Below are 15,006 nucleotides of genomic sequence, written 5' to 3' on the forward strand. Positions count from 1 at the left end.
TTAGTTGTGTTACTCCTCTGTAGTGAGCTATCATATCTGACATCTTCACAGCTCTGATGAAATACATTTCAACATTTTTTTCTAGGCAAACATAAATTCCACAGGTGTATATGATCCATTAGAAATCTTGGATGCAACAACTCACATCAAATATTCATTTTTCATTTCCTGGAAAAGGAAATGTCTAGTACATGTCCAGTTGATGCTAATAACTCTGAGAGCCACATAAGTGGAAGTGGGGAAAAAAAAAAAAATCCTGGAAAGCCTGCGACTGAAAGGTTAAAGCAGGACTGTTGAGCAGATTATGAATATAAATGTAATGTACTCTGAGTGAGCGAGTAGCTATTATTTTATTATCCACTTCAGTTTTAAGGTCAGAGCCACAGTTCGACTGAAGCTGACCTCACTCTGATGAAGCTCTCTCATCCAGAGGGTTTACAGTTACCGTTTCTACTCAGATCACAGTATAAAACTAATGAGGACATTATATCTTCTCCCATCTTAAAACTCTGATTTGATACACAGATGTTTCTGCTCCCAAACAGCAGTGGGCCTCCTTTTCTAACACTAGTGAACCAGAGAGAACTGGACCCTCTGTCTAATATAAACATCAAATCTGTAGTCTCTCTTGTGTCTGACAATTGAGGTTCCTTAACACGCCAGATGTATCTGGGAAGTAACATTCAACTGTTTTCAACTGTAAAACTGTAGCTACCTTGCCTCATAACCAAAGTGCGTGAACTCAACAAAAGGTAGAAAGTGGAGCTAGAAGACAATAAAGACTTTTTTTTAAGTTGGAGGAGTGTTGTGCTGGTTCACTAAATCTTACAACATGTCATTATCTATACTGCCTCTGTGTTTATCTGACTCTGTCTCTTATCTGTATACAGATACACGAGTGGGGTCCTTTTGACCTAGTTATTGGTGGAAGCCCATGCAATGACCTATCTATAGTCAATCCTGCGAGGAAAGGTCTTTACGGTAGGTCTAAACATCATCACTTTCCTTTTGCTTTGTGATATTCATTGAATTTCTGTGGTTAAAATTAAAGAAAGCTAACTATATGACCGGAAAAATCACTAGAATATCATCAGTTTGTCCTTTACTATACTTCAGCGTGGTTTAATGGCCACCTCTGTCCCACAGAGGGCACCGGCCGCCTGTTCTTCGAGTTTTACAGGCTGCTCCACGAGGCTCGGCCGAAGGAGGGAGACGACCGGCCTTTCTTCTGGCTCTTTGAAAATGTGGTTGCCATGGGTGTCAGCGATAAGAGGGACATCTCTCGCTTTTTAGAGGTCAGCTTCTTTACTGATAGTAGTACTGGGATGGATCATGAATGCCCCCTTGTGGCACTAATTCATTATCTTTAGAAACAGAACATTACAAAGTAAACATTGACCCTCTTAATCCTGATGTTTAATGTGCTTTAATATACTCCTAGATAGCGTACTTTGCTCTGTATCTTGCATTTTTTATCCTGTAAGAACCCGGTCAACTATTGGTTTAAAAAGATTTTATACTTTAAAAAGGGTTGGATGCTGTGAAAAATGCATTGAAGTTGACATTGTGGAGGTTTTCGGCCGACTCTAAATTCTTTCAATACCAGTAACACATTGCTTCTATGTGGTAACTACACTTCATTGTTTTGTCATATATGTAAACTTAAGCACAGCAGTGCATCTCAACTTAGTTGCTGTCTGATTGGTGTTTTCCTCGGCTGTGTTGTCAGTGTAACCCGGTGATGATCGACGCCAAGGAGGTGTCTGCTGCCCACCGTGCCCGCTACTTCTGGGGTAACCTTCCTGGCATGAACAGGTTGGTGGGTGAATGGTGAGGGAAGCAGCAGCCTTTGACATACACAATGGGGAAAAAAAAACAAGCCTGTTACAACAGGGACAACATTTATTAGAACTGCTCTCAGAATTATAGATATATAGATGGAATAGCAACTATTGCAGTTACACATTGACTAAATGAGCAAGTCATTTTTTATTTTGATGTTGTTTTGTCTTCGTTTTGTTCACAAGCATTTCTATTTGTAGCCATGTACAACAGACTTCTCTCCTAAGGGTTTTTGCTAAAGGTAAAGGAAAACATCCACTTAAAAATAAATGATGATCCTCCACCTGTCCCAAATCCTGCACCTATGTTGCAACTATTGAAGTTGGTTGTTGTGGATATAAAATGCAGAATGATTCTGCAACTGCAATGCCTACTCCGAAATACATTTTCCAGAAATTGAATCAAAAGCAAAAGACTGCTGACAGCCAAGAGGGTGGGGTGTTCATTCAGTCAGGCATCAGAATAGTTCACACTGTACAGAATATTTGGCATGACATCCACTTGAAGCTACGTCACACATGCCCTTTTCAGACCACACTCAGCAAAGTCAAAACTCTGCAATGGGCTTTGTCAGTCATCAAATTTGTGCACAACAAAGTTTTAGAAATGTCCAAAGTCCAAAGTTGTAAATACAAGTTGTGATTCCTGTTCTTTCTCCCTTTTAGGCCTTTGACTGCAATGTGCACTGACAGACTGGACCTCCAGGGCTGTTTAGAACACGGCAGGACAGCTAAGGTACGTAATGTGATACTTGGACTGAACTAATGACACTGTAAAAGGAGTGCATGCATAACCTAGTTGAGAAACCATGATGTAGTGTCCGTAACTTTAGATTTGTATTGCATTCATTTGTTTAAAAAAATATCTTGTAGTTCAACTGATGTGATCACAGAAAAAGAAATGATATTTTCTCTGTGCTGTATCTGTGACAGCAAGTGAAGTTGGATATGACAGTCTATGATGTTTCATATATTCAAAAACATAATACATGACATTAGTTGGGAATACACAACTTTGCACACTGGTGGCTCCCAGTGGCAGCAAGAGGTAGCAGTTTGAAAATCCATCAGTCAGTACTGAGAAATCAGGTAACTAACTTAGTTAACTGCACGCAAGATCCTCAACCATCGTATTTGACCTTTACCACTTTGATGTGCATCATATGAATAAAACTTAAAGCTAAGTAATACTTGTAGACTAGTATTATATTTCTTTCATTCCCTTTTTTCTTTCAGTTTGACAAGGTGAGGACCATCACCACCAGGTCTAATTCCATCAAGCAGGGCAAGGACCAGCACTTCCCCGTCTACATGAACGAGAAGGAGGACATCCTCTGGTGCACTGAGATGGAGAGGTATGTAAACGTAAAAGATCGTCCTTTAAATAACTTTTCACAGCGAGATCAAAATCTCAAGATTATCTTCCTGTGTCGTCCCCTTGTTTTGCTCCCTGTCCGTCTCGTGTCCTGTGGTCTGGCTGGTTGCTCCTGTCAGGGTCTTTGGCTTTCCAGTCCACTATACGGACGTGTCCAACATGAGCCGACTGGCGAGGCAGAGGCTCCTGGGCAGATCATGGAGCGTCCCGGTTATCCGCCACCTGTTTGCACCACTCAAAGATTACTTTGCCTGTGTTTGAGCAGCAAGAAAAACTCGCTCTGAACCATTTAGAACTACAACTGTATGTTGTTGCTAGAAATAAGAGCCTTGATCCTCAAATTATACTCTGGTATAATTTGCAAGCAAAACATTGACGTAGATTTCACATTATTTCTTGTATTTGAATTGTAATTCTTATTCTATTTAATTTTGATATGTCATTTTACCTTTTAGCAGTGTTATCAAGTATTGTTGATTTTTTTGTGCAAGCTATACTTGAGACTATGCTTTCTTCTCAAGACACTGAGACAGAAAAGTGCTACATATGTATTTTAAAAGAGATGGTAATGCGATGGGAAACATCAGAAAGAGAGAAAGTGGTTTTGAGATATGTGAAATGTTTCTGCTGTGTGAGCGTACTGCGAGATTCCCACCTGCAGTGCAGCCATGCTTCCAGCTACTGAGCCTCACAGAGATGTGAAGAGAAAGGCTATTTTCTTCAGTGTCAGGAGAGCTGTGTCTCTGAGAATCCAAAACACCAGATCACATATACCTCTTTGTTTACAGTTTCTATACACAACTGAAGGTAATAAAAGGTACTACTGTAATATGGTTACAATACCATGGTGCTCCAAAATGATGAGAAACATCATAGCCCATGTGGCACTACAACTTTAGACAATACGGAGCTATTTAACCTGTTGCTGGAAAAAACTTGTTTAATGTTTTTACATTTAATGAAAAAAAAAATCTGTGCCGTTTTTGTTCACTTCAAAAGGAAACATGGGAGTGACAGACAGTAGACTGCAAAATGGAGCATGACCTCTTTTCTGCATTTTACAGCTTTTATACAGTTTTTACTGGTGCTCATTTAATCTCTCAGCCTTGCTGTGCTCAGGCTCACTGCCTGAACCTGCACAAACAGAAAATGAAGCTAGCCACATGGGAAATGATGTTTTCTGTCATTCAAAAAAAAACCTTGAGATCAAAGTCTGTGGTGAGCTACTTTTTTCTAGTTTCATCCTGACCAATGACATTACTGTACAACTGTTAGTAAGCGTGGTGGCTGGAGGAAGGGGGAGGGGTGACCAGCCTGGGTAACGAAAGTTACGAATGTAACTACGGTTCTATGAATCCTAGAGGACCGCCAGAGGCGGTACTTTAAGCACTGGATTCTCCGTCTGGTTGAGTAGACTGGTTGAGGTGTAAGTGTTACAGCACCTTAGGGAGAAACACTGCCTGTGGCCACAAAGTGACACCTGAACCATCTGGATTCCACCAAAGACATGAGTCGCTCACTGACAGTGTGCAGTTCACTGATGCGCTTGGCTGACGTAATGGCAAGGAGCAACACCGTCTTAATAGATGCCCACCTCAGCTCCACCTGTGCCAGGGGCTCAAAAGGAGGTTAGCATAGAGCGTCCAACACTAGGGGCAGGTCCCAGACTGGAGCTCTTGGGGCGCTTAAGGGACACACCCTCCGAGCCCCCCATTGTGTTATTGTTGACTCGAGCATGCCAACGTGACATAGCAGCCACATATACCCTCCAGAATGATAGGTACAGTGCATTGCACAGGGTCCTTGCCCCGGCGTACACACCAGCGTGAAAAGAGTTTCAACCTGTTCATCATACTGTAATCACATGGGTGGTGCTCTGGCGCCATCAATAGTCTTCCTGCCTCCACGCAACTTCCTCCATGCAACTGCTTCGTAGCGGCTTGGGCCCTCCAGGGGACGAACGCACAACTGGGATAGGAGATCCTTCCATTCAGGGAGGCACCACAGTGAACCATGGCAGAGCCTGCGCTGACCCAGTGGACTGGTCTTCTCCATCGAGGAGAACCAAAGGGGGCAGTGGATCGATGCCTTTGAGGCAAAGAGATCCATCTCTGCCCTCCTCAAAAGACCCCAGATGGTGTGCACCACCTCTGGATAGAGTCACCACTCCCCCATTGGGGGCTTGTGACGGGAGAGGAAGTCTGTAGCCTGGTTCCTCTCCCCCAGCAAATACATCGCCTGCGAGCTGGTCAGCCGCGGGGCTGCCCATGTCAGCAGGTCCCAGGATGCCCTCAGTAACTGTGCTGATTTGGTGCCCCCCTGGTGGTTGATGTAGTACACGGTCGAGGTGCTGTCTGACCGAACAAATACATGCTTCCCCCTCAGGTATGGCAGGAAGTGTTTGAGAGCCATATGCATCACCCATAGTTCTAGCACATTGATATGCTCTGTACAGTCCTGTACAGACCGTTGCCCCTGTACCATCCTGTTCTGCCACATTCCGCCTTAAACCCAAGAGGTTGTGACGTTTTTTCTGCAAGATGGGATGGAGCCCATGGGGACACCCCTTTCCATGTAAGACTTCTCCCTCCATGGGGTCAGAGCAAGGAGGCACTGCCATAACACTTCTGTGTTTGTGCCATTTGGCATCCAAGTGGAGCCTGTTCAGCCATTTTTGCAGGTTCAGAAACAGTAAGCTCAAGGGAACAATGGTTGAGGCTGCTGTCAGTTTGCCCAAGAGGCGCAGGAAGTCGATATATGGCAATGACTTGCCCTTGTGGAAGAGGGGAAGGAGCCGTAGAATGTTGTCCACACAGTAAGGGGATGGACAGGCCCTCATAGTGATTGTGATCAGAGCCACACCAATGAAAAATGTGCTCTGAGAGGGAGTCAGTGAGCTCTTCTTGAAATTTACTGTGAGACAGAGATGGAGAGACTGAATGGAAGCACCCGGAATTGAAAAGCGGCCTTGGAAGGCAAAACGTAAAAACTGCCTGTGCTGAGGCGCAATGGGGACATGAAAGTATGAGTCCTTCAAGGACCACAGTAGTGAACCTGTGAAGCTAAAAGATGAAAAGGAACAGATTCCCTGATGACACCAGAAGATATACCCTCAACCTGCTACTCAACCTGCGCATACGCGAGACAAAAGACCCAGTGCTTAAAGCTCCGCCTCTGGCGGTCAGGAAGGATGAATTAGAACTCTCCTCCTCGACTTCCACCTCTCTAAACTGAAAAACTGTCAGGTGCAAATCCTCAACAATATGGTGCGGCTTCACAAAGTTCTTCTACCTTTTTATAGCAATTTTGTGCTGTTTTATCAACATTATAAAGCACTTTTATATGTATACTTTCTTTTTTCTTGATATTTTTTTAAAAGAATATTGGTTCTTGTGAATTGTTTTTTGTTTTGTTTTATGATGTGAACTGATCTACCCTCGTGTAATACTTTTTGTATACAGTAGGGCTGTGCCAATAGAAGTGAAAGAATGGATTTTAATGTGTGAAACCCATGTTATTTGACTCAGTGTACAGTAGATGGATCGGCATTTGTAACCCCAAACCCCTTTCCCTTTCTTCCATCATCCATATTGTTTTACTGTTTTAAAGCAGCGATACAGTATGTTACTACCCAGATTCAAAGAATGTCTACTTCTATTAAGATTGTAAAATGTAAGACAGAGTTAAAGAACTCTGTCATGTGCTTTGTGTAATATTTTGTCCCTTATGAAGGACAGTTGGCCTCTGCCATTTCCCTGATAACTCGTAGTCGTCATGTTGACAAATTTAAGTGCTGATCCAAATTTGGATTACATTCACAAAACTAAATTCTCTTGATTGTAACCTCTTAAGCTAAACATGGAGGATTTAGGCTGCAGTTTGTCAAAACAAAAAACTGACACAGTGTTTGACAAAGATGTCAGCACTCAAAGAATAAAGAGAATAATAAAAATAGATGCTATCACTTATCTTTATCATATTTAAGATTCTAAATTTGAAATTTAATTTCTTAATGTAATTAATTTCTTAAGTGACCTTATTACTATAATTTTTTGTCCATGCACACTGGGCTCAAAATGAGCTGCTGTGCTTTGTGATATTTTAACCAGATGTTATTCCCCTACTCCTTCTATAATACTTAACATCCCCTCATGTTTGTACATTTTGTACATAGTTTTCCGGTTGCTGTTTTCAATTTTTTTTTTTTTCAATCTTTTTTTTTTTTTTACGATTGAGATGTACAAATATAATTCTTTGCTAATATATATCATCAAATTAGAAAAAAAATTCTTAGGTTAAAAATTAAAATCAAGTGACAAATTTGATTCAAAACTTGCTTTGAGCATTAGCTATAGGGAGACTCCAAGTCGACATTTTCCGTACTGATCTTGTTTGTGTCAAGTGAATCCAGATTTAATGTCATGTGATCTTAATAGTGGCCTATGGACAGCTTTAAGATGAACGGTCTCAACTTCACTGCACAGCCCTACATGGTGGTGTTTTTTGCTTCTGTTTCTTTTGTAAGAATTTAAAAAAAGAGGGATTGTAGGTGTTTCCGATGGTGCTAAACATTTTATCTAATCGAGAAAAATATATTTGATTGGAAGAGAAATAAACATGTCTTGACAATGACTGTTTTTAAGTTCCTTGTAGTAATGGAAAAGAACTATTATTTCACTCATATAAATATATTAACAAAGGCATTTTAACTTTGTACTTGAAAAAATAAGGATAACAAATAATGAAAGGTTTCCTATATTGTTTTAGACTAGAGATTGCTGTAGTTGGTGCTTATCTGTGGGAAAATCGTGTGAGAAAAAAAAACGGTAATAACTTTTACTGTAGCATAATGTACGCTTAATACGCATTGCTTCTTAATCCTACATTCCATGCCGTAATATTCTCCATGTCTGTTTTCAAAATGTTTTGAATTGATGCTTATTTGTTTTGTTTTGGTTATTTTTTTTTATTTTTTTTTTTTTTATTTTAAAATCAGAAACGTAAAATTTTTACTGTTCAAAGCAGGTCAATAATTCTATATTCAGTGATACTGTTGACACTCTGTGTGACTTTCTTTCTGTCATAACTGTTTTATGGCTTCTACGCTTTTCCTCAAAACCAGTTCGTACAGCAAATGTAGCAGTCATTCTCCACTTTGAACCCCCCATACTTATGTTTAGTGTCCAGAGAGAAGATAAAGGCTCCGTATGCTGGAGAACACTTGAATAAATGTATTGTCTTTGTGCAGAAATCTGAAAACTCCTGTCCTTTTTTTATTTGTTTAATTCAAAAAAAAATAAGTCACATTAAAAGTCCCTGAAAATGTGGTTTCAAATCTAAAGCATTAAATACTCAGAGTTAAATGTTCTTTAATCAAAGTAAGGTTTTATTTATTAAGAATTAAACTCTCAAAAACTCAGTTAACCTGCCTCATCAGGACAGTGTGGGCGGAGTATAATCAGATTTGATGGCCTGAAAACATAAGCAAACTATTTTGATTGAAATATTGGTAAATTCCGACTGGTGACATTTTTTTTCCCCCAACTCATCCCCACCCACGTCAAACCAGTGAGAAGAGCACAGAGAAAAATAACAAAAACAGGAAATTTTACATGTGGAAAAAAGAAAAATGGTCAAAATTTTGCAGAAATTTAGCCATAAATTGTGAAAGTGTGTCTGTATAATGTGGTACCAACATGCTGACAGTACAGAGACTCACAGGTACAAGGTGCCCGATCGTTAACGTTACTAGTGACACCTGTGCTTTGTACTGTTGTCAATGTTGATTACAACTTCTGCCTCTTCACAAAGTATTTTTTCATAAATAAGTTTAGCTTTCTCATAATAATGATGCATTATCTCATAGAAATCCTAACTTTGGGGTAGTATTTTATAGCTACTGTTATTGTTAATTTCCAGTGGGCACTTGTTCCCCTTACTTTTCACAATCCTATCCTTGTCGAGTTTGATTTCTCACTTCAAGGCTCTAAATGATGTCCTCTGACAGACCAGCTGCCAAAGTCCAGATAAAAGAATAGACAGATGTTTATACATTCAAGCAGTTGCCTAAAGGTTAAGGAGCAGTAGCAGGTGTTTTGTAGACTTTTGCCCTGGGTTGTGCCTCTGAGGTTACAGTACATAGAGGCTGTCCTAACTTATTGTTTTGGCTGTGTGCAGATTGAAATAACTGCAGACATTTACTGAGGGCTCATAAGGAAAGACACCTCTTTTGCCTGTTTTTCAGGTTTAAAAAATGTAATCTATATTTTTTATCCACAGTTAATATTCGCCTTAAAAGGTGCTCGAAATGACCATTAATCAAAGATAAGACTGTAAAGGACTGCACAATTTAGATTATGCACAAGCAACATTTATCTATCATTAAGTATTAGATTTCTATCAAGGAAACTGGACATGATTCAAATATGGTAAGTGCATTGATGATGCTTCAATCATTTATTATCATGGAAAGCACTTTCAATGTTATCTCACTTGAAGCGAACGGCATTTATATACCTCTATGTTTGGTTGAAGAACCATTTCCTTAATTGCATCCCCATTGTAGTTTTGAAACCAAACCCATGCCCTTGGTATAGCTACAGTCTCAGAAGCTGTGTAATTATAATTAACTACCACATAATTATGCAATGATTAGTCATGATTATGAAGAATTACGCTTAATAATGAATTTTTTTAGTGGTGGAAATGAGATGTCAGCAACACACACTCAAATTATAATTAGGATTATATCATGACTGTGGTCTAGGTTCTAATTGTCAGGAGGTTAATAGAGGAGATATGGAGATTGATTTTCAGCTCCAGTTTCCATGCCATCATGCCCTCCAGGAGGGGATTTTTGTGTGTGTGTGTGTGTGTGTGTGTGTGTGTGTGTGTGTGTGTGTGTGTCTTGACACCTGGGTCCCAGCCACCTTCAGCGCTTAAATCTAAAATATGGGTGTTGCCCTGCAGCTCCTCTCTGATCAGACCTAAACAAATCATTCAGCCATTAGACAGAGTTAATAGGCTAGCACTTACATACTTGTCATATGCTCAGAAATGTAGGATTTATCTGTTTTATATTTCTTTTTTCTTCAATAATGAATATATCAAGCCCAGGCCATGTAAGATAACACATAAGGGGGAATAGGCTATTAATAGATCCCATTAAAGTTCATAGAGACATATAAGTCATTAAATGTCAAAGAAATGGTAATGGTCCATTATGCAGCCTGTAGACCACTGTTGTTTTCATGCCACCCTCTTCCTCTGATAGTGGTACAGCCTCGTTATGGTGGACACGCCCAAGGTCCAAAGTAATTGGTTGCTTAGGCGACCAAGCCTTCACTCACCGTTTCTGATTGGAGCGTCGCACCGTCGCACGGCATGGATGCTGCGAGCCGCGTCAAGACAACCGCAGACAGATAGAACAGTACCGGAACACAGGCGATTCGCCTACAAAATAAAAGCATAAGAATGTGTAGGGTAAGTGCCAATGAAAGATGTTGACTGAAAGACTTTTAAAACGTTGATCAGAGATGGCAATGTATTGCTGCCCGTGTTCAACATGAATAAGGTAAGATATGTGCTTATCTTACCTTATTCTTACACCTATCTTCATTATTACAAAATTTAGAGGCGTTTATGCAAATTAATTAGTCTTAAAGTACAAAACAGTACACATGTGAGTAAGGTCACCATATACACAAATATTAACAAAACACATAATAATCGAAATAGCAGAATGATACATCACTTTTGCAACCTGCTCAGCAATCTGTTTTTGTTAGTTGATCAATATTATAGTACTGATTTTTAAATGTATAAGTATCCCCTAAGGTTTAGAAAAATCATAAGTATAGTATTATGTGAGTAAACAGCCTACATTATAACATCTTATGGCAGTAGCAGTAAACTTTTTCCTAAACCTATTTGTAATCTAATGGCCAATGAAGGTTATTTTCTTGATCAGTGCATGGTGAGGCAATGGTGTTTTGCATATGGGACTGTTGATAAAAGCTGTGAAGATTACATACAGGGAAAATTTGTTTTAATTTGATCCATATTCTTTCCTGAATTACGTACGTCGTATGTCTAAAAAGTTGGAAAGTGCGACCATTTGGGTTTTATTTTGAAAGCCATAGCCGGAAGACTTACTTGTATCTCCTTGCTGACTTGACGGTGATGATGCTGCGGTCTGCAGGTCCCAGACCGGCTAGGAAGGCATCCATCTGGTGTGTGTGTGTGTGAATCTCCTTGGGAAGTGCCATCCACGGATTGTGTTGCATTCTGTTCCTGTCAGAAAGTATCCAGCGATCCGAGTGGAGCAGCAGCAGCAACAGCAGGCCTGTAGAGGAGGTACGTGGTGCACATCATCAGCTTTATTCTGACTAGTTGGCTGCAGTGGCTCTCTCTGGAGGGCGGGTGGGGGGGGGGGGGGGGGGGGGGGGAGATCCTCTGCTGGAGCTTGGAGACTTTGTTTCCATGCCGCCTGTCTACACGTCTGGGTGTCTGCCCTGTCTGCTGTTCCTGTCACCCTCCCGGGACCTATACACACCCTGAAGTACAGCCACACCGCTACACCTGGCAGGAGGGCTGAATGATTACAACGTGAGGCCACTTTGCGCTGTTAGATATAGCAAGCTGGTCATTGTGGAGGAGGCACAGGAGGGACTTGGACGGACAGAGAGCTGGGAGGCGGTGTCTAGGTCGATAATGAACGCCGTGCAGCCGTTCACGCCGGATGGAGACCTGTTTCTTTGTGTCAAGTCGCACAAGTAGAAGTGTCATGATCTCACAGCGTTTACACCTCACCAGCAAAATCTCAGGATTTACCGACCCAATCATTCTGGTTGATGCTAACTGACTAATGCGCGGTTTGCATGTGGATTGTACACATGATATTTGTTTATGGACAAATCAAATGTAGAAATATAAAGATATTTAATTGAAACAGGGCCTGTAGTTTCATAATAGTACTCTAAGTGAAATTGAAAACACTTGATTTAATTGTAGTTCATATACTGTGGTTGTATCATCTATAATCGATTTCATAATTTCTCTACTTCTTTACACAGATTTATATTGCAAGTGTTAAACCAGGTAACACAAGCTCACCTGTTTATTATTTACTAACCGGCGTCAACTTCCATAGTGGTTTACTGAGCTGAAGGCCCTATAATACAACAATAACTTTATCATAGCCTGTGGCTGCTTCCAGGTTTTGGGAAACGGAGGGAATAGTGTACGAGTGTTTCGCCTAATGACTTGCAGCCTGTTAGTATTAATGCATGATTATTTCAGAATGAGCCACCCTCCACATTATCACCCATCAGATCTGGATGTGTGAAGGAGTCCATGCCATGCAGTAAAGTTGCCGCACCCTCATACGTACGCATCCTGCACGCACACTTAGACGCAAGCACGCAGGGTGGACACACACACCCACACACACACACAAAATACATCACATCATTAATACAGTTGTGTAAAAGGGAAGGGAGGAGGCAGATCGATTGTGTCTTTGTTGTTGATGGAATAGTTCACTGATATTGTGTTTTTCATTTAATGCCTGCAGAGGTAAAACTATTCTATATTTACAAGGAAACAGGAGAGAGCGGATAAAATAAAGATAAAAATAAGATTTTCTGGAGCATAACTTGTTTTTTTTAATTATTTCCTACCCCAGTAATCCTTTGGTGATCCTAAGATACCTCTTGCTTCCCGTTGTGGGGGTACTGAGCCACTGATTGAGAAGTACTGGAGTAGAGCAGAGCTACTTAGCATATATGTTGTGTAAGGGAACCCACCTCAACTTACTTAATTTATATCGTTCTGTCACTCTGGTTTTTTCTATCTAGCTTCATAGTGAGTGAAAATCATTGTAATTCGCTTTATGCTGCCTCAGTCTTTTCAAAAATAATGGTCTTATTGACCCGTGTTTGCATTCTTGTGATCCACAACTTGACTCACCACTACGTCATGGTCTACTGGGACGTCAGGTCACAGGCGGTGACTGACACAGCCTCCTCAGTCTAGTAGCTGATGTCAGACACAGCCTGACAGACTGGTCTCAGAGCAGCAGCACTGACTCTTATCTCTCCTCTCTAGTCTTTCTACACTGTCTCAGAATGAGGTACTGTAAACTGTTAATTTTCGCTAGTTTTTTGTGGAAATGGAAGGTGTTATTGTGCCACATCTGATGACCAAACTGTTTAAAAAGTTGTAGTTGCTGTAACTTTTCTTGTTTTCTTTACATAGCCAGCTCACCACTGTTATAGCAGCTACAACTGATGCTTGACAGAAAGCCTTAAATCCCCCATTGTCACATCTATTTTTCTCTTACAGAGCTATAGCCATGTCTTCCAGCTCAGCGATGGTGCGGATCCTGATTAAGGGTGGAAAAGTGGTGAACGACGACTGCACCCAGGAGGCCGACGTCTACATCGAGAATGGTATCATCCAGCAGGTGGGGAAGGAGCTGATGATCCCAGGTGGGGCCAAAGTGATCGATGCCTCGGGCAAACTGGTCCTCCCCGGGGGCATCGACACCAGCGTCCACCTGGAGGAGAGCTTCATGAACGCCACCACGGCGGACGACTACTACAGCGGCACCAAGGTAACGTCCTGCTGGAAATGGAAGGACAGAAGAAGAAAAAAAAGGGTTTAGATTGCAAGTGACATTGTCCTAAATGTAGATGTAGATTTGTAGATTAAGACTCAGAGAATCATTTTCTATCATTAAACTATTGAGGGCAGTTTTTTAACATCGCTCCACTGATGTTAATTTTATCCAAGATGTCAGTGATGCTTCTTGTTTTTGGTTTTGATGCGATGAGACCGCTTTCCTGATATTTTGGGATCAAACATGGTGGTTATTTTAGACAGAACTACTTTTGCAAAGTCAGATAGTTAGATGTCAAAGAAAGAAACAGGATGCTAGAATGTAGTTAAGACAATGAAACTGCAACAGTAAAAATAAAATGAAAAATAAAACATTAAAATAGAAGTGTTAGAAGTTATTAAAATTAGGCACCTTATGGTAACAATTTGAATATTTTAGGTAGACTGTATTGCTTGGACATATGGTCAGATATTTAATAATTACATGCTTTGGATGATCTTCCCGCAATGGCATCAATTTTAAAAGTTGAACCACATGTATTAGTTGATTAATTGATTAGTCTGTGGACATCAATTTATCTGATCGACTCTCTCAATCAACCTCTAGTTTCAGCTTTGTAAATGTGAAGTTTTTCTGGTTTTCTTTCTTTTTATACGCTTTGTAAACTAAAGCTCTAGGAGTTTTGAACTATTGGTTGAACAAAACATCTGAAGACGTCACCCTGGACTCAAAGTTGCAAGTGATTGTCCACTGCTTTGTTTAATCATGTTGGTAATTGTGAACCAGATAAACAGTGGACACACACATAAAATAGCAAAGAAACATTTAAAAATTGTAGAACAAGCTCCAACGTAAAACAACGGACCATCAGGTGCAAACCAGATGCACCTTGTTCACACAAGGATGATTTGGCACTTTGCTGTTGGCACTGTAGCCGAGCAGGCAAGGCTAATAGCTGCCAGGAAGACTGGAATGGAGTCATCTTGGTTGCTGATAGGACTGGGATACCCCACTCTGCTTCAGGGCACCATGATGACTCATCACTCTGTAGCACTTTGAGATGATAGGAGCTGAGAGATGACGGACGCTGGGATTCAGATGTTTCAGCGACTGGGCAGACCGGTGGTGACAGACACTATTCTCCACTGTTCTTTCTCTCTCTCCTTGCC

The 15,006-nt window shown here is 40.8% G+C and overlaps 2 protein-coding genes across 6 annotated transcripts in view; both read left to right on the forward strand.

Moving 5' to 3' along the window:
• The window catches only part of dnmt3ab (DNA (cytosine-5-)-methyltransferase 3 alpha b), a 42,230-nt gene extending 33,763 nt beyond the window's left edge, over nt 1-8,467 (forward strand). For 3 of the 5 annotated variants that reach the window (XM_023430756.2, XM_023430759.2, XM_023430757.2), the window contains 6 exons: nt 891-981; nt 1,147-1,295; nt 1,730-1,830; nt 2,508-2,577; nt 3,078-3,196; nt 3,336-8,467. In XM_023430756.2, coding sequence (XP_023286524.1) covers nt 891-981; nt 1,147-1,295; nt 1,730-1,830; nt 2,508-2,577; nt 3,078-3,196; nt 3,336-3,477 — 672 coding nt within the window. In that variant the 3' untranslated portion in view covers nt 3,478-8,467. The remainder of the gene's footprint in view (nt 1-890; nt 982-1,146; nt 1,296-1,729; nt 1,831-2,507; nt 2,578-3,077; nt 3,197-3,335) is intronic. The other 2 variants (XM_023430758.2, XM_087169731.1) reach the window with 1 other exon arrangement.
• Nucleotides 8,468-11,412: 2,945 nt separating this feature from the next.
• Nucleotides 11,413-15,006, forward strand: part of dpysl5a (dihydropyrimidinase like 5a) — an 11,293-nt gene continuing 7,699 nt past the window's right edge. The window contains exons 1-2 of the mRNA XM_087169741.1: nt 11,413-11,571; nt 13,561-13,831. Coding sequence (XP_087025867.1) covers nt 13,571-13,831 — 261 coding nt within the window. The 5' untranslated portion in view covers nt 11,413-11,571; nt 13,561-13,570. The remainder of the gene's footprint in view (nt 11,572-13,560; nt 13,832-15,006) is intronic.

This window comes from Seriola lalandi, unplaced genomic scaffold (genome assembly GCF_002814215.2).
Source record: "Seriola lalandi dorsalis isolate HSWRI2012SDOR001 ecotype SW California unplaced genomic scaffold, Sedor1 jcf7180002054911, whole genome shotgun sequence".
Taxonomy (NCBI): domain Eukaryota; kingdom Metazoa; phylum Chordata; class Actinopteri; order Carangiformes; family Carangidae; genus Seriola; species Seriola lalandi.